The sequence below is a fragment of the Notamacropus eugenii genome, chromosome 1 (genome assembly GCF_028372415.1).
Source record: "Notamacropus eugenii isolate mMacEug1 chromosome 1, mMacEug1.pri_v2, whole genome shotgun sequence".
NCBI lineage: Eukaryota > Metazoa > Chordata > Mammalia > Diprotodontia > Macropodidae > Notamacropus > Notamacropus eugenii.
Genome location: NC_092872.1, coordinates 679,184,731 through 679,210,017, shown reverse-complemented (window position 1 = coordinate 679,210,017; position 25,287 = coordinate 679,184,731). Strand labels below are relative to the sequence as shown.

General features: G+C 35.3%; 1 protein-coding gene across 2 annotated transcripts in view; it reads right to left on the bottom strand.

Moving 5' to 3' along the window:
• The window catches only part of LOC140521145 (uncharacterized), a 61,886-nt gene that overhangs the window by 20,475 nt on the left and 16,124 nt on the right, over positions 1-25,287 (bottom strand). For both annotated transcript variants that reach the window (XR_011972813.1, XM_072635882.1), the window contains exon 5: positions 1-25,287. This exon is cut by the window's left edge. Coding sequence is in view for 1 of the 2 variants with exons in the window: in XM_072635882.1 (XP_072491983.1) it covers positions 23,508-25,287 (1,780 nt within the window). In the remaining variant the exon portion in view is untranslated.

The following is a 25,287-nucleotide window of genomic DNA, read 5'->3' as shown; positions in this document are numbered from 1 at the left end:
GGTCTTAAATAGAAAAGACTCCTCTATCCCTCCTTTTTCTGGTTGGATACATGGTCTAAGACTAAGACTAGATATTTTCCAGATTCTGTTCCCTTTCATCTTGTTTTCCCTAAGTCAAATAAGCAAGAAAATGTTCTTTCATGTCATTACTGGACTGTCATGATTACCCTCCCTGTCTACACTCATGGGTAGTCTTGACCTATTCTGATTAAAAACTGATGTACATCTGATTTGAGTGCTCAGCAATCAGTTTTGGGATCTCTTATGGTCTGGTCTAATCTGGTAGAAGAATACAAATCTGACATAAACCTCAACTCCATATTGGGTAGTCAGAAATCATTTTTTTGGTGTGTCTCTCAGTTTGACTTGTCTGTCATTTGTGACTACTTCACTGTCTTGATTAATGAGTAGTGTCAAATGCAACTGAACACCAGCTGACTGAAATTGACCCTGTTCTCAGAAGGATGAATAGGCTGAGGCTGCCCAGGGCTCAACCTCTATCTGGTAAATATTTAACTCTCCCTTCCCAAGAGGAAATTTATAAGATGTACATGGAGGGTGGCGGGGAGAAGTACAGGAGTACATATATTATGTACACTTATAACCAAAAGTGGGGACTATGGTTGGAAAATTTTTCTGCCATTTTATTGAGACAGTCATCAACCAGCTAAAGTCTGCAAAATCAAACATATCAATTACAGTCTACCTGCTATCTGATTAGTTCCTACTCTGTCCTATTAAAAAATTAATTTCTTTGACATTTTTTAATATTTTCTTTCTTCAGATGAATTCTTTTATTAATTCTTACAGCTTTATAAAATAATCCTTTGGTAGTTTGATTGGAATGGCACTAAGTAAATTAATTTAGATAATATTATCATATTGCCCAGGTCTACTCATGAGCAATTATTTCTCCAGTTATTTAGATCTGCCATTATTTGCCACATGCATAAAGAATGTCTTGTAATTGTATTCCTATATATAGTTCCTGTGTGTTTTGGCAGGTAGACTCCTAAGTATTTTATATTGTCTGTAAGTATTTTAAAAGGAATTTCTTTTTCTATCTCTTCCTCCTGGGTTTTGTTGGCAATATACAGAAAATGCTGATGATTTATGTAAGTCTATTTCATATCCTGCAAAGCTGAAGTTGTTAATAGTTTGATTAGTTTTTTGGTTGACTCTCTAGGGTTATCTAAACTATCATTCCATCTATGAAAAGTCAGTTTTGTTTCTTCATTGTCTATGCTTATTCTTGTCAATTTCTATTTCTTACCTTATAGCTAGCAACTGTATTGAATAGGAATGGTTATAATGAGCATCCTTGTTTTAACTCCTCATCTTATCAGGAAAGCTTCTAGCTTATCCTCATTTTAAATAATACTTGCTCTTGGTTTAAATATATACTTATTTTAAGGAAAGCTGTTTATTCTTCTTCCTTTTTTTTAAAAACAGGAATGAGGGTTGCATTATGACAAAAACTTTTCTACATCTGTGCAAGTTACATTCTACATTGAATTGTAATCATGTAATTTTTGTTTTTAAGTTTCAATTGTTTATGGTTTTTCTAATATTTTCTAATATAATTCTAGTAATTACTAATAGAATAGTTAATTCTAATATTTTCTAATATTCTAATAAATATCTAATATTGATATTTTATAAAATTTTTAATATTCTAATACTAGAAAATTCCTAATATTCTAAAATTTTCTAATCTTTGTATTTCTATATAAATCCAACTTTATCGTAGTTGTAGGATCATTCTGATATATTGTTTGTAATCTCTTCACTTTTTATTTTTTTTTGTATCAGATAGATTAGGGAAATTAATCTATAGTTTCTTTTTCTGTTTTCAATTCTGAACTCATTTGGTCCTGTGATTTGTTACTTACGAGATCTCATTTATGACTTCTTCAATTTCTTTCTTCTAAGACAATTATTTAACATTTTTCTTTCTTGTTGTGTTCATCAGGGCAACTTATATTTTTCAAAAAACTTAACCCACTTTAGTTTTGTTGACATATAACTGTACAAAGTATCTCCTAATTTTATTTCCTTGTCTTTGTTGTGAATTAACCTTTTTCTTTTTTGATACTGGCATTTTGGCTTTCTTTTTTAAATAAGCCAATGGCTTATCTATTTTATTGTTTTTCCTCTCAAAAACAACCATTCAGCTTTTTTATTAATTTGGTGTTTTGTTTTACTTTAGATTTTATCCCTTCTTTAATTTTCAGGATCTCTAACTTAGTGTTAATTTGGGGTTTTTAATTTGTTGGTTTTCTAGTATTTCTGGTTGCATGTTGTGGGGGCAGATGATGGGAATAACCAAATAACTGGATTAGAAATTTGTAAACCAAAATTATAGATATTTGTAAACCAAAGGATAGATGTTTTTTGCCCTGGGGCAAATCTTCACACTTGTTTGTCTACTGAGTCCAGGATACTGTGGTTATGCTAGTTCTCAGAAGCAGGATATAAAACAGGGCATGTGGAAAACTTATACTGGGATGCTTGCAATTTCAAGTGGGAAGTGGGGGGGGGGCGGCATAACGGAAGAATTAATAGGTAGGAGGATGGCAGGATCAAGATCTACATATGCCTAATTTATTTATTTGCTTTATCTCTCTTTTACTGATGAATTTGGAGATATAAAAAGTACTGCTTTGGCTCCCATTTGCAATGTTGTCTATCTGTAATTATCTTTAAAGAAATCATTATTTCTATGATTTGTTCTTTGACCCACAAATTCTCTATGAGGTTAATTTCCAATTAACTTATAATCTATGCTTCAAAGGCCCTTTATTGAATGCAATTTTTATTGTATTATGATCTGAAAATGGTGCATTGAGTATTTGTTTTTCTGCTTTTGTGTAGTTTTTAAGCCTTAATATGTAGGCCAGTTTTTGTGAAGGTGCCATGCTCAGCTGTGTAATAGTTTTACTCTTTTTCTGTTCCACGTAATCTCCAGAGGTCTATCATGTCTAACTTTTCTGAAATTATCATCTCCTTTTTTTTTCTTTTATGGTTATATTTATCTAGATCTGAAAGGGGTAAGCTGCAGTACCACACTATTTTAGATTTACTGTTTCTTCCTGTAACTAATTTTACTTTTCCTTTGAAAATTCAGATGCTATGCCATTTGGTGCATTTATGTTCAGTATTGATATTAATTTGTCTTTGATCCCCTTTAGCAAAATGTAGCTTCTATGATCATTCTTTTTGTTACATTTAGTCTTGCTTTTCCTTTGTCTGAGACAATTGTCATCACTACCTTTTTCCTAACTTTAGAATAATAATGGATTCTACTCTAGCCCTTATTTTGACACTATGTGCATCTTTCTGTCCCAAATGCTTTCTTCTAGTAAACCACAGATTGTTAGATTCTGGTCTATGGACATTATATTGTCCTCTTCCATTTTGTGGGTGAGTTCATCCCATTCACATTCAGTTACAATTGCTATCTGTATATTTCTCTCCCTTCTATTGTTATGCTTTTCCTTCTTTTACACCCTGTCTCCTCAAGAGTATATTTTACTTCTTTCTAACCACTCCCTCCCTTAATCTACCTTCTCTCTTATTCATAACCCCTCCTAGCTTCCGCTCCCTCCTCACCCATTTTTCTTTTAATCTTTTTCCTCCTATTTCTCTGCTTCTGAATTTCTATACCCAACTGTGTGTATGTATATTCATCTCTCCTTGAACTAGTTCAGATTAGAGTGAAGTTCAAGTGTTGCTATCTCTTATATGTCCTATTTATTGTCCCCATTCTTCCTCTCCCTTCCTCCCCTCTTCAAATATATTCCTTTCTCAACATTCTATTCTTCTTTTGACATAAACCCAATATGACAAACACACCAAGGTCCACTAATTAGAATCCCTCTAAGACCCCTGATAATGAAAAAATTCTGAGGGATTACATGTATCTTCTACCCATATAAGAATGTAAACAGTTTAACCTTGTTTAGTCTCTTATAATTTCTCACTCATATTTACCTTTTTATGCTTGAGTTCTGTGTTTGAATATCACATTTTCTATTCAGTATTGGTCTTTTCATCAGGAATACTTGAAAGTCTTCTATTTCATTAAATGTCCATATTTCCCTTTTGTGGGACTATATGGTTTTATTGGATGTATTGTTTTTAGGTATAATCTTGGACTTCTGGAATATCATATGCCAAGCTCTCTGTTCCTTTACATGGTGGCTATATCATGCATAATCCTGACTGTGGTTCCACCACATTTGAACTCTTTTTTTCTGACTGCTTGGTGTAGCTTTCCCTTAACCTGAGTACTGGATTTTGTCTATATTATTCCTAGGAGCTTTCATTTTGAGATCTCTTTCAGGATGTGACCAATGGATTCTTTCAATGTTTCCAATGACTTCCACTTTGCCTTCTGGTACTAAGATATCAGGGCAGTTTTCCTTTATAATTTCTTGAAATATGGTGTTCAGGTTTATTTTAGTTTATGGTTTTCAGATAATCAAGTGATTCTTAAATTATCTCTCAATATATTTTCCAGGTCAGTTATTTTTCCTATTACATATTTCACATTTTTTCCCAGTCTTTTGACTATTATTTCTTGATGTCTCATCTTAGCTTATATTTAGACAATTTTTGATGTGGCTAATTTTCTTCAGTAATGTTTTGTACCTCTTTTTTTTTTTATACCAAGCCATTAATTCTCTTTTCGTAACTTCCTTACATAGCTTTCATTTCCTTTCAGATTTTTTTCCTCTAGTGCTTTTATTTGATTAAAAACAATTTTTTGCTCTTTTTAGCTTCAATTTTTTAAGAATTCTTGTTCTGCTTGTGGTTAAACTGAGGTTTGACCTTTTCTTTGAGGTTTTGATTATAAGGTTTTAAGTCATTTTCTTCTACATTTTTGTCTTGCACTTCCCACTCACCAGGGTAACTCTTTATATTTGTGTCCTTTTTTGTTTGTTCATTCTTCTCAAGTATGTCTTGACATTAGTGCTCTCCTCACTTCTAGGAGGTACGTATCTTGGCTTGATCATCTACCGTTTCATGTTCTGCTGCTTTCATAGCTCAGTTTAGGAGCCTGCAAATTTTTGGTGCTTCCAAAGTGGTGTGATCTGGGGTGAGGTCTGTTTACCACCCTCCTGGTCTGAGCTCTGTAACTTCTTGATTCAGGTTTCTCTGCTGGGTTAGTGTTGAGTTTCTGTAGACAGCTACTAGACTTAGTTAGCCCACTGTGAAGTTTGAATAGGTTTAGCTTTACTGAACTGCTAGTTCCCCTTTGATTTTGGTCTCCTGCCTGGTGTGCATGACACAAGATTAGAACTCAGTCTTCACTCTGCTCTTGGGCTCAGAACCACACAGCTAAGTTTCTAGAATTTATTCCTTACTCTATACACAGCACGAGTTCCTCTAGCTCATAATCACTCCTCTCTATCCAGCAACTGTGATCCAGAATTGCGAAACAAGGCAAAAGAACTGCCAGTTATTTCAGTAGTCTCCTGAGATGTCTTTCTGCCCAGTATCTTGGGTCTGAGAGGCAGTTTGGCTTCCAGGAAAAGATGGTCCCTCTTTATTCTTCCCTTGTTGAACCACATGAAGAGATATGAAAAGGCAGCTCCAATTTACTGCTTTAAGGAGGTATGAAGGCCACAGGTGTTCAAACATTGCATGTTTCTAGATTTTTCCAGGTATCAATCAGTTGTGCTTATTTTTTCCTCTTACGTTTTTGAATATGGCCAATATACGAATTTATTTTGCTTGATTTGGCTTATTTGTTATAATGGAGGTTCCCCCTCTCCCTTTAATGGAGGGCAGTGGTAGAATTGGAGAGAGGGATTATAAAAAAAGAAAAGCGGATCATGGGGTCATTTTTTAAAAGCACATAAAAGAACAGAAGGAGGCATAAATCAAGGGCAGATTTAGGGGGAAAAAAAGGCCAGCTTTGATATTAATGTTTAATTTACTATAAAAGCAAGTTAAATTTAATGAAGATTCATGGTTTCATGTACATCCTCTCTTTTTGTGTATTTTCTATTCAAACAACAGTTAAGTTGTTGATGATGGTCAAGTTCAGGATAACAAGGAAAAAAACATTTTAAAAATCAAATTAAGTTAAACCAAAAAAGAGTATATGAGCTCTTTAATTAGGAGTGAGTTGAGATTAAATCTTAACTAAAACTAAGAAAGGTCCCAATCTCACCCAGAGAGGTCCACTTTGCAGTCTCTAGGGAGGCAAGCTAGAAATCAGGCACATCCTGAGGAAATAACTCTCAATGTCTACCCACTCTCTTCACATGTCTCTCCCATAGTATCTCTGGCATTACATGTTTCTCTCCCAGAAATTCTAGACTCCATGCTATTAGTCCTGTATAGAGGCACATAACATCATGTCCAGCATTCTTTTCCAGAATCTGGAGTCATATCTCCTGCCATATATGCAGCAACACACAAAATACCTCAGGTTTGGGTGGTAGCTTGGGTTATAATCAGGCACAATTTTCATTTTTATAGCCTTCCTAGCAAACCTACAAAGTAACTTTCCTGTTACAGTTTATGTTCTACTTCTTTAGTACAAAACCTACAGGTATGAAAGTTAAGAAAAAAAATGTGACCATAAAGCTATAAAATGTGTCTTGTGTCCACATATGGATGTCACTATTCCAGCATAGCTTTATTCATTTTAAGATGTTAATCATATGTTCAGATATAAGCTAGACTAAATATATGTATCAAGTCCTTCCTAATTTTAAAATTCTACACCTCTATGGCTGAGGTCTTTCCTCCCTAGCTTTCTTTGATTTGTGAAAGCAATGAATCATTCATCAGCTTAGCCTTCCAATTCCCTTAGAGGATCCCAGAAGATGGGATCTGTGGGATGAAAATAGGCCATTGTTGATGTCCTGATTAATCCTAACTTGGGGCAACATAATGCCATATATTACTAACAACATCCTAAGACAAGTTAATATCAAAGGTGACACAGACAAACTAGAAAGAACACTTGATGTGGGGTAAGAGTTGGGTTCAAATTTCAATCCTGCTATTTCTTTTCCTTCTTCAGCAACTCACTAACACTCTCTGAAGTTCAGCTTATTCATTCCTAAAATGGAATTCCTAAATGCACTGTGACTGGACAATTTACTTTACCTCTCTAGCCCTGAGTTTCCTCATCTGTAAAATAAGGGTGGTGTTGGAGCTATGATGTTATTACCCTATAATACCCACTTAACATCTTATTCCATGTTCAATAACAAGACCAATCTTGCTAAATTATTAATGGAACAATGTCTGAATATCTTCCTAAAATATCTCTATCCAGACTTTGCCAAAAGATAAAGTAAAATAATTTGTTTATGATTCTTTCTTTTTTGTACTTACTCTTTAAGGTCTAGGATGACTGAAATTTTATAACAATTATGTCAGGACCTCTCTACAATCAAAAAAAAAAATCACTTGGCCTAATAAGAGAATTTGCTTAGTTATATGGTAATTTAACAAATGAGTGAGTGAATTAATTTAATCACAAGATATTATTTTTGCTAGCAACTACAGTTTCTTACAAAGTTGGCAGTTAGGTGGCCCAGTGGATAGAGTACTGGGCCTGGAGTCAGAAAAACCTGAGTTCACATCTGGTCTCAGACACTAGCCATGTGTCAAGTCACTTAACCCTGTTTGCTTCAGTTTTCTCATCTGTAAAATGAGGAAAAGGAAATGGCAAATCACTATAGTATCTTTGCAAAGAAAATCCCAAATGGGGTCACGGCGAGCCAGTCACCTCTGAAATGACTAAACAACAACAAGCTTGTTATTATAACTAAGCCCAAGAGTTCTATGGTATGTATAAGGTCCAGGAGCAAATGGATCTTTATGGTACAACCCTGTTGTCCTACAAAAAACTGTCTCCTTGAAGTGACTTAACAGCCATATCATTAGAAACACCTCCCAAGCTATTTGTTGGATTTTCTTGATTTTCTATACATTTGTTGAGCCACAAAAAGAAGAAAACAATATTTCTCTGTTGGCTATTACTCAAAAGCCAAAGTTCTGCTATCATTTTTCCACTCGTAAGACAATACAGAGACAATCCTGCAAAAGGATAGGACTTTTTTGGTTGAACATATTTTATATTATAAGGAAAGTTGTGTTTTATATGACTGCTAAGGATCCTGGGGTTCGATTTTACTGCTTTTATCGCTTTTAAATTTTGGCTGTTAGGTATGGCAGTGATTAACAAAGCAGGGTTCATGTGAAAATTAGGCCTAAATAAAAGAGGACATGGACAAAAATTGAAGAGGATGAAAAGTATGGTTGGATTGGGAAATGCATCACATTAATGAAATCAATGCATGCCCAAGAGCTGCCTAGCTCAAGCCTGTTTTTTTTCAATACCAACACATTATAAATGTATTCCTCTATAAGGCTGTCCTATTTGTCTTTAATATTCTATTATTATAAATAATCTCTTAAGATGATCGGGATGCATGGGATAGAGCAAAAAATACATCCAAAAACAAATGCATAAATGTGGCATAATTTTCACTAATAAGGGCAGTAATAAAAAAAAAAATCTTTCTTTGGATTATCTCAATACAAGTTAGTCACGAGGTCAAAATAATGAGGCAGTGACTGACCTCTCTCTCCACCCCCACCCCCCAATCAAGCCCCTTCCTGTCTCTGTGTCCTACTTCTGCTTTCAGCACCTTCTATCAATTAATTTGGCTTGTACACTATGAGTGTTGTGATCCTCATTTGAGAAATACTGAGCTCCTGAACATCCTGAATTTGAAGAATCATTAACTTAAGTAGGCTTGTTACTTATAAGGCTACAGAATATTTCAGTATGGGAAAAACAATGTAAGTACAATCTCCCTTGGCTCAGCTGCTTTCTTTTGCCAGTGACAGGGATCCCAGAAGTTTCAGGTGCTGCTGCTCATGAGAAAACTCTTACTAAATTGCAACCTGTGAGGCGGAACCACTGAATCTCCTTAATATGTCCAATTCTGTCACTGTGTAACCAGCAAGTATGAGATAAGGTATGGCTACATTAGAAAAACCAGAAGTTAAGAAATATACTGTAGTTATTTAATTTACTCCCTTCTCCCAAAGAGCAAATTAGAAGGACAGATTCATTCCAGGCCACACTTTTTTATTCCCACTATGGGGTCCCAAGAAGCATGATCTTCCTCTGGTCTACACTTCTAACCCACACCTTGACCAAAGGCTGGAGTGTTTTCATAAGATGCTTGCTTGAGTTCCAAGTAACAGATGATTGATAATATCAATGAATCATTTTAACTTAGGGGTGAATTATCCTAGCTCCTTACTCTCTTCTCTTTTAGGAATTTATCCAAGTTATGGATAATCTTGACCATAAAATTCTTTTTTACCTTCTTACAATCTCCAGGTCAGGATGAAATCCTGAAAAAATCCAGATAAAGATCCAGTCCCCTGACCTATCTGTAGTTCTGTGCATCTCAGCATTCCCCATTTTGTTCCCTATACATAATCAATAAACAAATATGCTTCACAAGGCATCTGTAATCAATCAGATTTTTATATGATGCATAAAAAATCAAACAACAGAAACAATTGACTACTATAGAAAGATTCCTGTGGGATTGTGGAAAGATGCAAGCTTACAAGGAGGTGTCCAAATCTCCTGCAAATACCTCAGCAGAAATCAGAAATACACCACTTCCACAAAAAGAAATCAGAAAAATCCCTCTCGCTCCCACCCCCATTCAGGAATTAACAAAGTGACCTCTGCAGCACTCTGGAGGCAGTGGCAAAGACAAGCTAAAATAAATGTAATGGAAACTGCTGACAGCTTTAGGGAATCATAGACAGATCAAGTGTGGCAATAAGACTTAAGTCCAGACACTGAAGAAAGACCCTAGGCAAAATTTAAACCAAACAATTCTTGTAGATTGTAGTGGGAAGTACACATGAATATATAGGCCTTGAGCCCAATAGCAAGAGGGAAGGACCCCAGGTAGAGCCTACAGCAGGGGAAGGTAATAAAACCCTTTGGTAAGGACAGTCCAGCAGCAGAGCAATTCTAAAGTCCCTTGAAAGTGAAGCCTAGTCTGGGTCATTATACTCATGACCAAAGGCCTTGCCCAAGCCATTCACTTGCGAAGACAGACCCAAAATCAGGTCCTCCGTACTAGACACTGAGGTGGATGAGAGGAGGAAACCAAGGAAAACTCTGAATATCCCCAAAAGAAGTACTTTCCAGATCATCCCCCAGGAGGATAGTGACCTCACAAGTCTAGATAAAGCCTCAGATAAAATCATGTCCTGTTCACAGGGACACAGAATTTAAAAGCTAGGGAAGAAAGAATAGCAAGAAATTTAATACCTTAGAACTGAATACCCTGAAAATTCAAACAGGCCAAACTCAAAAAGAACTCAGTAAGACAAAAAAATATATATATATATATTTCAAAAGATGGAAAAAAAGCAGCAAATGAAAAAAACATATTTTTAAAAACTGACATGGAAAATAAGCCAAGGAGAGATAATCTAAGAATTACAAGACTATCTGAAAACCATGATTTTAAAAAGTCTGGATATCATATTTCAATAAAGTGTAAATGAAAATCATCCAGAGCTCTTAGAACCAAAAGGCAAAGTAGAAAAAAAAAATTCATCATTTGCCTCCAGAAAAAAATCAACAAAATGAAAACTCCCAGGAACATCATAGCCAAAACTCAGAGCTTTCAGATTAAAGAAAAAAATATTAAACAAAACTTGAATGTTGAAGAGAGGGTCATGAAGGGTTGATTTATTGAAAAGGAAGTATAAACCAGTTTTCAGGTGGGATAAGAGGAAAAGGGCTGTAACAAAAAGAAAATAGTATGGTTGTTGTAAGACCACAAGGCTCAAGTAACTTCCCTCTCTTTTATTACCTCCTTTTGGTAAAGAGGAGGTATAGAAGCAAAGAAAACGTACAAGAGGATAGAGTGGAGGGTAAATACACAATTAAAATCAAAATAGTAGATGCGAATGGGATAAAAACGGCAATGAAAGCAGAATGAACTAGAAAACAGAGTCCAATAATATGCTGTTTACAAGAAACGCACAAAAATTCACATAGAATTAAAATGAAGGACTAGAGCAAAATTTATTTGATTCAGATGAACAAAATAAAAACACAGTTGTAAGAGGTAGAGTCAAAAGGTCAGAGTAGCAGGAAGAAACACAACCCTGCTGCTTCAACACAAACTCTCCACAAAGATGCAGAAAACAACCAGACCAAAACGTGATCAGGAAACTCAAGGAAAAAGTCAGTTTCTTTTTTTTTCCATCCCAGAGCATCATAGGGAGACAAAGAGAACTGTATGTAGTACCACACTGAAGAAGAGATGTGAAAAACTCAAGACTACAGAATGAGGTGTTTTTTTTTACATGGTCAATGAAGAAATCTGTTTTACTTGACTATACATATTTATAATAGGGGTTTTGTTTTTCTTTCTTTTTCAACTGGGAAGGGAAGGAGTGGGAGCAAGAGAAGCTGAAGTACTGCTGATAGAAATTATTTAAAAAAAAAATAAACGTGTAAGAATCATTTCAAATAAGACTACAGTAAACATAGAAAAGGCAAAAAGATAAACAGGGAAATTATATTGTGCTTAAAGCAATATAGATAACAAACTAATATCAGTATTTTATACATATATAAGTAATAGTTTAGCATACCAATACTTAACAGCAAAGTTCTATTTATTTTAGGAATCTAGGGGAAGAAACAGTAAAACTATAAGAATAAGGGACTTAAATGTACCTCTTTCATACCTGCAAGGTAAATCACTAAGGATTTAAGTACATACTATTTGTGAGGCACTAAGCTAGGAAAAACTAACCAAAAGATAAGTGAAAAAATAAGGACTTGAAAATAAACTTAGAAAAATTAAAAATTAGAGATGTCTGGTAATCACTGATTGGAAATAGAAAGGATTTTACATATAGCTAAGCTGCACATGACACTGCAAAAAAACCTGACATCTCAGAACATAAAGACCTCACCAAAAACTGTACAAAAGAGGAAACGTTAAAGCCATCATTCACTAATCATAGTATAATAGAATCAGGCTTAATAATTATGCCCTTAAAAAGAACTTAAAAGTAACTGGAGATTAACAAAATTTTACACAACTGTTGGGTCAAACAAAGAATTAGAGAAACAATAGAAAACATCATCAAAGAAAATTACAGATAGGACAGTATGCCAAATTTATGGGATGCAGAACTGAGGGGAAAAATTTATGTCTCCAAATGCTTTCATCAACAAATGAGATAAAATACAAATCAGTGAATGAGAGAAAGTACAAACCAATGAAGTGGACAGGCAATTAAAACACTTGGACAATATTACAAATCAAAAAACCCCAGCTAAGCAAAAAGCAGAAATTATGAAAATTAAGAAATCAATAAAATTGAAAATGACAAAACCATGTAATTGATAAAATAATAATAACTGGCATTTACATAACACTATCAGGTTTACAAAGTGCTTTATAAATATGATGTCACTTGATTCTCACAACAACCCTCAGAAGTACATGTTTATTTCCCCCATTTTGCAATTAAGGAAACTGAAACAGAGCTTAAGTGACTTGCCAACGGTCACACCTCTAGTCAGATCTTCTTGACTCCACGTCCTGTGCTCTACCCACTGTACCAACCAGCTCCTAGGAGGTATGAGTTGTTTTGTTTTTGTTTTTTTGTTTGATTTTTGTTTGTTTTTTAAATTCAGCTAATCTGAATTTGTAAAAAAGAAAGGCAAGCCAAAATGTTCACATGAAAAGTGAACTCACATCCAGTGAAAAACAAAAAAAAGGAAACTGTAAGGAAGAAATCTGCCCAATCTTAAATTAAGAAAATTAACAACTTACTGGAAATGAATGAATACTTACCAAAATATAAAATACTCAGATTAACAAAAGATACATACTATTTAAATAACCAAATATCAGAAAAAAGAAATTTACTAAGCCATAAATGAACCCCCAAAAGAAGAAATTCCAGCATCAGATGTATTTAAAATTATTTTTTTCAAACATTCAAAAACCAACTAATTCTAATACTACATAAACAGCTGGCAATAAAAAGAGAAGAAGGCACCCTTCAATTGCTTTCTGCATTAATATGGTTTTCATACCTAAAGCAGAAAACTACAGGAAAATATTCCTAATAAAACTGCTACAAAAAACTTGAAATATTAAAAAAGAAAAACAGGTTATAATAAGATATTAGAAAGATTATTTTCTATGACCAGATTGAGTTTAAAGCAATAATGCAGGACTCTTCAACCTAACAAAGACTATAAGTGTAATAAACCATATTAATAACATAAATAATGAAACCCATTTTATTATATATTTATTATTATATTTGATATAAATTATGTCAAAAGGCTTCCGGCAAAATTGAAAATCCATTTTTACATTTGAAAATTCTAAAACTCGCTGTAATAAATAGGCTTTTACTTAATACAGTAAGTAATAGTCATCTAAGTCCAAGAGCATATATCCTATGTAAAAGAGAAAAGTTAGAGGACTTTTCAATAAAATCCAGGGTAAAGCAAGGGTGCCATTATAAGCCCTACTCTTTAATATGGTGCTAGAAATGGTAGCTATAACAGTAATAAAAGAAAGAGAAATTGAGGGAATAAGCATAGGCAAAAATGAAACAAAACTGTCACTTTTTGCAGGGGATACTATCGTATACATGGGTACTTATAGAACCTTTTAGTTGAAACTAAATCAGTTTAAAACTAAAACTATCAACTAAAAATCAGTTGAAAGAATAACTTCTGTTAAATTGAAGGATATAAAATAAATCCACATTAATCATCAAAACCCAGGAGAGCTAGAAAAAGCCATTCCACTCAAAATAACTACAAAAGCTATAAATACTGAGTAGTGTATCTATCAAGATTCACCCAGGAATCATGATTCCATTCAAAGAAACACCCCTTGCAGAAATACAGATCAAAATAACTGGAAAAATACTAACTCTTAGCAGTAGGCAAAGTCAATATAATAAAAATGCCAAGATTCCCTGAGTTAATTTACTTATTCAGTGCTCTACCAGACTACTAAAGGATTATTATATAGATCCAGGAAAAAAAAGTGAATTTCACATGGAGGAACAAAAGGAATCTTAAGGATAATCTCAAGGATAATAATGAAAAAGAAATCTCAAGGATAATAATGAAAAAAATAGAAAAGAAGTGGCTCAAGGATAATCTCAAGATTATCTCAAGGATAATAATGAAAAAAAAAATAGAAAAGAAGTGGCTCCATCAGTACCAGATCTCAAAATGACTATAAAGCAGTAAAAATTAATATACTGGTTAAAAATGTCCAATTATAGCTAACTTTTGTATAGTGCTTACTATGTGCCAGCCACTATGCTAATAAGTGCTTTACAAATATTATCTCATATTCTTACAACAATCCTGGTAGGTCAGGTGCTATTATTATCATCTCCATTTTACAGATGAAGAGATTGAGGAAAACAGAGGTTAAGTCATTTGCCCAGGGTCACACAAGTAGGAAGTGTCTGATGTTGTACTTGAACTCCGTTATCCCCAATATACAATATCAGCTTGAATGCTTACTATGACCAGGTGGCTCAGTCCATTTCCTTGTTAGATAACTGTGATTCTTGGAGATTTTTTCTTTGACTCCTTTAAGAAATATGAAGTCATCAACATTATATTAGTAACTCTATCAGGAACACAATGAAGACTGTCTTCTTCAGGTACAAGAACTGCACAAATTTGAAGGGAGTTGTGCAATAATACTGAAATACTAAATACCTGACTATGCTCTAGAGAGACAGAAATAGCACTGACACAGCCTGCAGCATGGTACTAGGTCTGGGGTAGCACTACTAAAATCAACCATCCCCACCAGAAGTATTCAGTTTTCATTTAACAGCTTTCTAGCTACCACTGAGTCCTTAGTTGCACAGATAACAAATATGTTAGTTAGGCCAGGTATGAGAAGTCAGAGGCAGAGCATAGCACTGCACCAAGTGGGAACTCAGAGTGTGGGGAAACAAAAATCAGATGCCCTAGTGAAAGATCTATGGCTCCTGGACTTCTATGCTCTCCCCTGCTTACTTAAGCCATGGAAACAAGAATGGATACTAGTTAAAATGTCTGTACCTTTCTACATGATGGATAAGATGAAAGGATAGCTGAAAAATGCTTCCCTAAATAGTCACTCTGGTGATCCTGGGAGTAGGGAAAGAGATCTGCTAAACAATTTAATGCTACATTCATTTTTTATTTCACTCAGTAACCATACACTGATCTATAAATTATGTGAATTTCTTTTAGTTAAACGAAGTTGGAAGAAAATACATTGATAGGATAGCAGAAATTATGTTTTGATACAATTAAGAAATCATATATGACAATATTCCTTATTGTTATATGTTCCTTACATGTTAAACCCTACACTACAAATTTAACTTCCACAGGACTACAGGGGAAATCCACACGTTAGGGTTGATGTCAACAGTCTGGTCATGGTAGCTCTCAAGTCAAGAGCACCACCTGCTGGCTTGTGCAGAAACTGTACTGAATAGCAGTTACAGAAGAAAGAGGCAAGTGGCAAGCTGAATACTTTTCTGTTTACTTCCAATGTCCTTAATAGGACAAGTCTTTCTGCATAAAGTAGTTATACTCTTACATAATTCTATCTTTCAAAGTAGAGGGAATGAAAACATTAAAATTACAGCCTATAAGGTCAATAAGTACTTATTAAAAGCCTATTACATGTCAGACACTGTGATAAGCACTGGGGATACAAAGATGGACAAAAACTAGTACCTGCACTCAAGAAACTCAGTCTAATAGGGGAGACAACATGCCAAAAAAAAAAAAAAAACCACACCAACAAGATATATGCTGGATAAATTAGAGATAATCTTGTAGAGAAACATTAAGGAGGACCAAGAAGATTTCATACAGAAAGGATTTCAGCTGAGACTTGAAGGAAGCCAGAGATGAAAACGGCAATGGAAGACAGCATTTAGCCAGTAAAAAGCAAGTAGGGAGATGGAGCAAGGAACTTAGTGTCACTAGGTCATATAGTAACTCAGACTGATATTTAAAGATCGTAAGAGGTCTGGAACTCTCGGATTATCAGGGTCATGATGTCCTCAGGAGAAATCTCTTTGAGACGCCATGCCCTTGCATGATTTATGAGATGGACCACCCCTACGCAATTACTGACCCTCACAATTATCTTGATCAAGAATAACAGCCAAGCACATAAGCATAACAGACAGTATTTACAAAACTTCTTGCTTGAATACAAGTAGAATGGAAGTAGAATGTCTATATATACTCTGATCTAGCTGAAAATAAACAGAGTGCATACCATCCTTGCTCCCGCCTCATTCATTAGCGCCCGGAAGAAAGATCTCATGTAGGCATGAGATCTTTGGGAACTTAACAAAAGACGACCCATTTCATATAAATATGGCCCTGACTTTGTGGATATATGGCAGGGATTTAAAACCAAAATGATAACTTTATGGTTACATATCCTAAATTATGGTGGTCAGATGGTTTAAAAATATTTAATACTATTTCATTTTTAAAAGTGAACCTAAAATGGCATCAAAATACTTTTTAAAAACAGCAATACCAAAGGAAGATGAGCTCAATAAATATGCTCAACTGACTGCTTAACCCACTAACATGCTGACTCCTGTTCTTTTCTAACTTTAAAGAAGGTTGGGAACATCAGGAGTGAGACCTCCACCAGCAGTCTGTACAGGAATCAAAGGGATCACATACTTCTTACACTTATCAGCACAAATGAAGAATTTTTTTACTGAGTTTATACTTGTTACATTAAAAAAAGATTTTATTCTTTTCAATCCACAAACATCCATTTTCTCCCTTACTCAAATTCTACCTCACCCCACCCCTGTCCTTACTGTGAGTGAAAGAAAAACAAAAGCCTTGTTACAAACAAGTATAGTCAAAGAAAACATTTCTACATTGGCCATGTCCAACAAAACACATCTTATTCTGCATTGAATATGCCTTTCTATTAAGAGGTGGGTAGAATGCTTCATTAATTCTCTGGAGTTGTGGTTAATCATTATGCTGATAAAAGAGTTCCTAATTCTTTCAAAGTTGTTTGTCTTTACCATATTGTTATTATATAAATCGTTTCCCTGGTTATGTTTACTTCACTTCATGAGTTTATCCCAGGTTTCCCTGAAACCATTTCATTATTTCTTATGGCACAACAAAACTACATTACATTCATATATTGGAACTTGCTCATCCATTCCCTAATATATGAGCACCCCCCTCAGATTCCCACTGATTGCCAAATCAAAAGAATCAGAAATATTTTTGTACATTCTTTGTTTTGCTTAAGACTAATCTCTCTCAATCTATGACCTTCCCTCTAACTCTCCCTTTTTCCTACTGAATGAATCATATTTTAGCGTCTAACTCTATCTCCTCTTCTTTGACCAGTTCATACGAGTGAGATTCAAGGGTCAACAGCTTCCTCCCGCTCTACTCCTTATTTGTATATACGGTTGTGGACCCTGATTATGTGAGATTACTTTTCACATCTCTCCTTTCTCGGTATATTCCTCTTTCCTTTTTTCCATTGCTCTCTTAAGAACATCAAGACATTAACAGAAGCACTCCTGGAGCTATTCTCTAATTAGATTCCCTTTATGACATCTAAAGATGAAAAAATCAGAAGACATATGCATCATTCCTCTATTTTTTAATGTAAGAATTTCATTTTTGTTTAGTCTTTTATGACTGTTCATTCATATTTGCCTTTTTATGTTTCTCTTCATGTCTATTTAAACTTTAACATTTCTATAAAACTCTGGTCTTTTCATTATGGGCTATTTTCTTCCCTATGGATTATGCTTTGTTCTGTAAACCTATACTGTCTTCTGGAAAACTGTATTCCAATCTTTACCCACCTTTATAGTGGTAGTGGCTAAATTAAATATGGTCTTCCTCACTGTACTTGAACCGTTTCAGGCTGCTTGCTGTAATTTTTCTTCAAACTACAGGTTCTGGATTTTGGCTATGATACTGAGAGTTTTTATTCTGAGGTTTCTAATTGCTGTGAATGTTAAGATTTTAGCCTCTTTTTCTGGTCAACATATCCAGGTAGTCCAATGATTCTAAATTTTTATCTCCTCAAACCATTTTTTTCAGATCAAAATACTTTTACGTTTTTTCTTGTATTTTTGGTCTTTTGATTTCTAAATATTTTTCTTTATCTCATGGAGTTGCTGGTTTCTATTTGGTCCATTCTAATTTTCAGGGAGTTTGTTTCCTATGTAAGATTTTATAACCTTATGCCAAGCTTATAATTCCCTTTTCAAATTCTCTTCTATAGCTCTTATTTCTTCTCCAAATATTTTCCTCAAGAACTCTCATTTCATTTCTAAAAACATTTTAAAACTCTTACTTCATCTCTTCTCAGGAATTCTATTTGAATTTGTGCCTAAGCTGTGTTCTTTGAGACTTTGCTTGTAGGTGTTTTAGTCAAGTTTGTCTTAAGTATCTGTCATCAAATAGTTTTCTCATGGTGGGATTCTTTCTGTTTGCCTATTCTAGTCCACTTTCTGACTTCAGCAATACTGAGTACTGATTACTGTCCAGTGAAGCTAAGGCTCCTAGTGCTTCTGAAGTGGTTTGATCCAGAGCATGATTGTTGCGCGCCCTCCCCCGCACCCCCCCAGTGTGAATTTTTCAAGTTCCTAAACTGGTTCTGAGCAAGCATAGATTACTGCTGACACAGCCACTATTGGCCAGCTGGTGGGTCAGAGTAAGAAAACTGCAGGCTCCCTTTTGGTCTGTTCTGTCCTGCTTACCCACTGTAGGCTTCAAATGAGGCTAGAGGCTGGAAATGAAACTCCACTCTGCTTCTGAGATCTGGGTCACACTCCTGTTTTGTTTCTAAATTCAATCCTCTCACTGCACGGCACAGGACCTGTTCTCACATCCTTGGCCAAAGGTTTTCACTTCAATCTACCTTGGGTCTGTGAATAAGAACCAGGTAAGAGGTAACAAAATTGCTGAGTGGCACCTATTCCTGAAGCCTGCAAAGCTGGGATACCTCAGTATGGGTGAGGGACCAAATCTTACCCTGGCGCAGCCTTTCCCTGCACTGGAGTGCTTCTGCACACAGCATACTTGTAACCAGAACTGTCCTCGGTGACCAGAGACCTATATCTTCCTATGAAGACATGGGCTAAAAAAATGACTCACTGACTTTTTAAAAGAATTTTCCCCTCAGGAATGAGTCTGATGTGTTTTCTAGATCTGTTTTGAAGGGAGTTTTGGGGGCAGGAAGAAGGAATCTGGCTATATTTATGCCTATCTCTCTGCTCCATGTCTCTGTTATACTTTCAAAGAAAATAGAGGAAGAAAAGCAACCAAAAACCCTTTGTCCTGTTTTTATAATGTAAGTGATACAGACAAACAGAAGAGGATAGTATCTCGTTTTCTAATATACATGCAGTTAAGCAAAATAAATTCCCATACTAGATGTATCCAAAAACATATCTCAACTCCAATGTATTCTACAACTTGAGTCCATTACTTCTCCATCAGGAAGCTGAGAGCATTCTTCATCATCAGTTCTCTCTAATTTTTGCCAGTCATTACACTGTTTAGAGTTAAGCTTTGCAGTGTTGTTTCTCACATGTAACCCTCTTCGGTTTTCCTAAAACCATTCCTTTCTATAATTTCTTCTATTAAAATAATTTCCATTATATTGTTCTACTATAATGTGTTCAATCATTCCCCAGTTGATTGGCATTTTTTTCCTTTCACAGATAACACCTGGACTCATCATACTGTAAATTTAATTTAGATAATGAATACAATACCTTCAAACTCTGAAGAAAGTCCTAATGATGTAGGGAATATGAGGAAAATAGAACCTTTATTAAATATTTAGTGAAATAGTAACCTTGCAAATGTTTAAGAATGCCACAATATTCAATGAGTGAAAATAATGACCAGATATTTCATTCTAGCAATTCCATAGAAGGACTTCATACTAAATTTATAATGAAAATGAAAAAAGGGCCTCTATTCTAAAACATCCTGAGCATCTTTATGTAAGAGCAAAAATGCCAATAACACATACACACATACACACATACACACACACACACACACAAAAACATATTGATAGGAAGATGGCTGAATAAAGTATGACACTACTAATGCAAAACAATCATGCTATTAATTAGGAAATACAAAACAAAAAAAGCAATATGAAACAGCCCATACAAAGTGATATCAAGTGCAATTAGAAGAACCATACGTAGACTGAAAGCAACATTCTTTTGAAATATAGTTTATCAGTGTGTTTATATGATATACATCATTCTCAACAGGTGGTGAGGTTCTTTAGATGCTCTTGTGAATGATACTCATTGTAGTGAAAATCTCAAATTTCAAAATACTGAAGAGCCTCCTAAATGAGATGTACAATCACTTTAGATTTTGGCCTAATTATTCACACAGGAAAAACAAAGCAGATAAAAAAAAAATCTGTTGTCTGGAATATGATATAAAAATTAGATGGCCTATATATACATATATATATATGTATGTATATATACATGTGTATATATATATATACATATATATATATGTACACACAAATTATGGAGAGGGAGATGGATGTGTTTATATATATGTATGGGTATATATATGTGTGTATATATATATACATACATATATACACACATATATATACATATATATATGTATGTATGTATGTATGTATGCATGTACATGGAGAGAGGGAGGTGTGTGTGTATGGGGTAGTCCCAAAAGTAGTGAAGTTCTAAGGTTATTTAAACTTAAAACTGCACTAAGACTTCTGGAATACTTTGTATGTTTAAAAGACTGACACTACAAATGGATAATCAATGGGGTCAAGAACTAGGATGAAAAGGTAAAGGTAGCACAGACTCAGAATCCTAAAGAGGGATACAGAACAAAAAGAAAAACTGTTTGCTTTATGTTGTGATTTTGTGTGGTTTTACTTTTTTAAAATGTTAATGATTTTTATTTTGCAGCTTGATTACTGATGACAGATAATTTATAATTTTTAAACGGTTAAAAAAAATCAGGACTCATTGGGTCAAAGTACTCACTTAATTATAAGATTCTAGAGTTCAAAGGAAGCTCAAGCTGTCATCTAGTCCAACTCATACCTTAACTTGCTGGGTACAATATAAACCAGCAAGCGGTGCCATCATTCTCAACCTATTTGCAGCATTTGAAACTGTTTACTGTACTTTCCTTTCTGTTTTTTTCTTAATACTGTTCTCTCCTGGTTTTCCTCTTACTTGGCTGATCACTCTTCTCCTTTGCTCAATCTTCATCTGTGACATTTCCACTAACAGTAGGTACAACACAAGGTTCTGTTCTGGGCCTTCTTTTCTCTACCTTTTCTTCTTTAGCTATCTCATCATATCCCAGGGTCTAATTATCATCTCGAAGCAGAAAACTTCTAGACATATATCCAACCACAGGCTCTCCCCTGAACTTCAGTTCCATATCACATAGCATCCACACTACCTAACAGGCATTTTAACTGGATTTCCCCACAGGTTTCTCACGCATATAATAGAATCCGTTATCTTTTCACCTCCCTGAAGCCATTGTTCATTAGACTGTTCCTATTACTGTACAAGACACAATTCCTTCCAGTCACTCATGTCCCCCAACCCCTGTGGAATCCTCAATTACTCACTCTTACTCCCAACTTCCAATCAACTGTCAAATCTCATCAATTGTCTCTCTACAAAGATGGACATATTTCCCATTTTCTTCACCCATGTAGCGCACACCTTAATTCAGGTCCTCATCACACGTCTCACTCACGCTACTGAAAATAGCCTGCTATTTGGTTTCTTTGTTTTAAGCCTCTTCCTACTCAAGGCAATCTTAAACACATCCAGGGATTTTCTTAACTCATAGTTCTAAACAATGAATTCCTGTGGTTTCTTAGTGCCTCTAGACAGAGGTGGGGAACCTATGACCTCAAGGCCACATGTGGCCCTCTAAGTCCTCAAGAGCAGCCCTTTGACTGAATCCAAACTTCATAGAACAAATTCTTTTATTTTTTTCCTTTTGTGCTCTGTGAAATTTAGATTTAGTCAAAGGGCCACTCTTGAGGACCCAGACAGCCACATGTGGCCTCAAAGCTGCAGGTTTCCCACCCTTGTTCTAGAAAATAACCATCTCTGACATTAAAAGTTTTTTACACTAGGGGCCCTTCTTACCTCTCTAGTGTACTTAACACGTTACTCCTCGTCATGCACTTTGATCCAGATAAAAGGAATGTTCTGGACCAGGTCTGTCTCAAGCTGGTCCACTAGCTTGTTAAATATTGTAATGGAATGAGATACTTATAACCATTCAATAGTTAAAAGATTTACTTAGCCATAGCATAAAAAAGGTATTCAATAAGGGGGAAACATTTAGCTTGGGTAGACAGATCACCTTTCATCTACATATGGAAACAAATCTGGTTAGCAAATGTGCTAAATCCCCAAGAATTGGGAGTCCAGCTTTCTTATGTTCTTACGTGACTAGGAAGCTATCTTACCTTGGAAAAGCTGCATCAAAAGCTAGACAACTTGAGCTCAGTCTACTTGCCAATTAAGTCTTGGGGAGAGCTTCCTTGCCTTTTAGGGCAAGACCTACCCTAATTTACATGGCAAAGTTGGGAGTGGGGGGTGGGACAGGGAGAAATGCTTCAGGAGAATCTTGATAAGATATTGATCCAGAGTACAACTCTTTATCTTTGAACTCTCTGAACCCCATACCAGAATTGCCCTGTAATCTTAAATCTCCTCATTCAATTACTGATTTCCTTTCAGACTGGGCTCACTAGCTGAAAGCCTTCCGAATTACATTCACAAGTTTCTATCTCCATAAGTTTTTTCAAATATGAGCACTGTGACTTTGAATAAGAGCTCTGATCTCGAAGATCTTTCCATATTCATTATATTTGTAGGGTTTATCTCCAGAAAGAATTAACTGATGTTGGATTAGAGGTTACTTTTCATGAAAGGCTTTTCCACATTCATGTTTCTCTGCAGTATACATTCTCTGATGTTCACCTGTCACTTGAGAAAAAATTCTCAAGTACAACTTTCATAAGAGTTTGTATTCTCTGATACTGTGTAAATTGTGAGCTCCAGTGGAAACTGTTCCCACATTCATGAAGTTTCTTTCCAGTTTGGAGTCTCTTATGTACAGTAAGATGTGAGTTGGTATGGAAGGCGTTTTCATAATCATTACATTCAGAAGGCTTCTCTCCAGTATGAATTCTCTAATATTTCAGTAATGTATGTGCTGTTGAGGAAAGTCTCTCTGCATCTGTAATATATATAGGTATTTTTTCTCCTGTATGAATTCATAGATAGCATATGAGTTGAGAGAGTTAGTCAAAGACCATTGATAATTATTACACTTATTTTTTTCCAGCATGAATTCTCTGATGTCGATTAAGATTTAATTTGCAACGGAAAGCTTTCTCACAACTGTTACATTTATAAGGCTTCTCTCCAGTATGAGTTCTCTGATGTATAGTTAACTGTGAACTCCATCGGAAGGCCCTCCCACAATCACTACATTCAAAAGGCTTTTCTCCAGTATGAATTCTCTGGTGTTCACTAAGGTATGTCTTATTGGGGAATACCTTCCCACAATCATCACATTTAAAAAGTTTCACTCCAGTATGCAGTCTTTGATGCTGAGTAAACTGTGAGCTCCATCGGAAGGTCCTCCCACAATCGTTACACTTGTAAGGCTTCTCTCTTGTATGAGTCCTCTTATGTTGAGTAAGGTATGTATTACTAAGAAATGACTTGCCACAATCATTACATGGATACAGTTTTACTCCAGTATGTAGTCTCTGATGTTGAGTAAACTGTGAGCTCCAGCGGAAGTTCTTTCCACACTCATTACACTTATAAGGCTTCTCTCTGGTATGAGTCCTCCTATGTTGGGTAAGGTATGTCTTATTAAGGAAGGATTTCCCACAATCATTACACTTATATAACTTTAATCCAGTATGCTGTCTCTGATGTTGAGTAAACTGTGATCTCCAGCAGAAGTTCTTTCCACATTCATTACATTTATAAGGCTTCTCTCCAGTATGAGTTTTCTGATGCTGAGTAAGGTATGAACTCCAGTGGAAGACCTTTCCACAGTCATTACATTCATAAGGCTTCTCTCCAGTATGAATTCTCTGATGTTCAGTAAGATATGTACTGTCAAGGAAGGTCTTTCCACATTCATAACATTTATAGGTTTTCTCTCCTGTATGTATTCTTAGATGTCGAGTAAACTGTGAGAGCCAGCCAAAGGCCTTTCCACAATCATTACACTTGTAAGGTTTTTCTCCAGTATGGATTCTTTGGTGTTCAACAAACTGTGAGCTCCAACAGAAGACCTTCCCACAATCATCACATTTGTAAGGAGCATCTCCAGTATGAATTTTCCGGTGTACAGTCAACTGTGAGCTCCAGCGGAAGGACTCACCACATTCATGACACTCATAAGGTTTCTCTCCAGTATGAAGTCTTTGATGTCGAGTAAGATGTAATTTGCTACGGAAGGCCCTTTCACAGTTGTTACATTTATAAGGTTTCTCTCCAGTATGAGTTCTCTGATGAAGAGTTAACTGTGAACTCCATCGGAAGGTCTTCCCACAGTCATTACATTCATATGGTTTCTCTCCAGTGTGAATTCTCTGATGTTCACTAAGGTATGTCTTATTGGGGAATACCTTCCCACAATCATCACATTTAAAAAGTTTCACTCCAGTATGTAGTCTTTGATGTTGAGTAAACTGTGAGCTCCATCGGAAGGTCCTCCCACAATCACTACATTCAAAAGGCTTTTCTCCAGTATGAATTCTCTGATGTTCAGTAAGGTATGTCCTATTTGGGAATACCTTCCCACAGTCATTACATTTATAAAGTTTCACTCCACTATGCAATCTTTGATGTTGAGTAAACTGTGAGCTCCAGCGAAAGGTTTTTCCACAATCACTGCATTCATAAGGTTTCTCCCCAGTATGAGTTCTTTGATGTTGAATAAGGTATGAACTTGAGCGGAAAGCCTTTCCACAATAATTACATTCATAAGGTTTCTCTCTACTGTGAACTGTTTGATCAATCATGTGTGTGTTCCAGAAGGCCTTGGTATATTCATGACTTTTATGGAGATTTTCTCCAATAGGAATT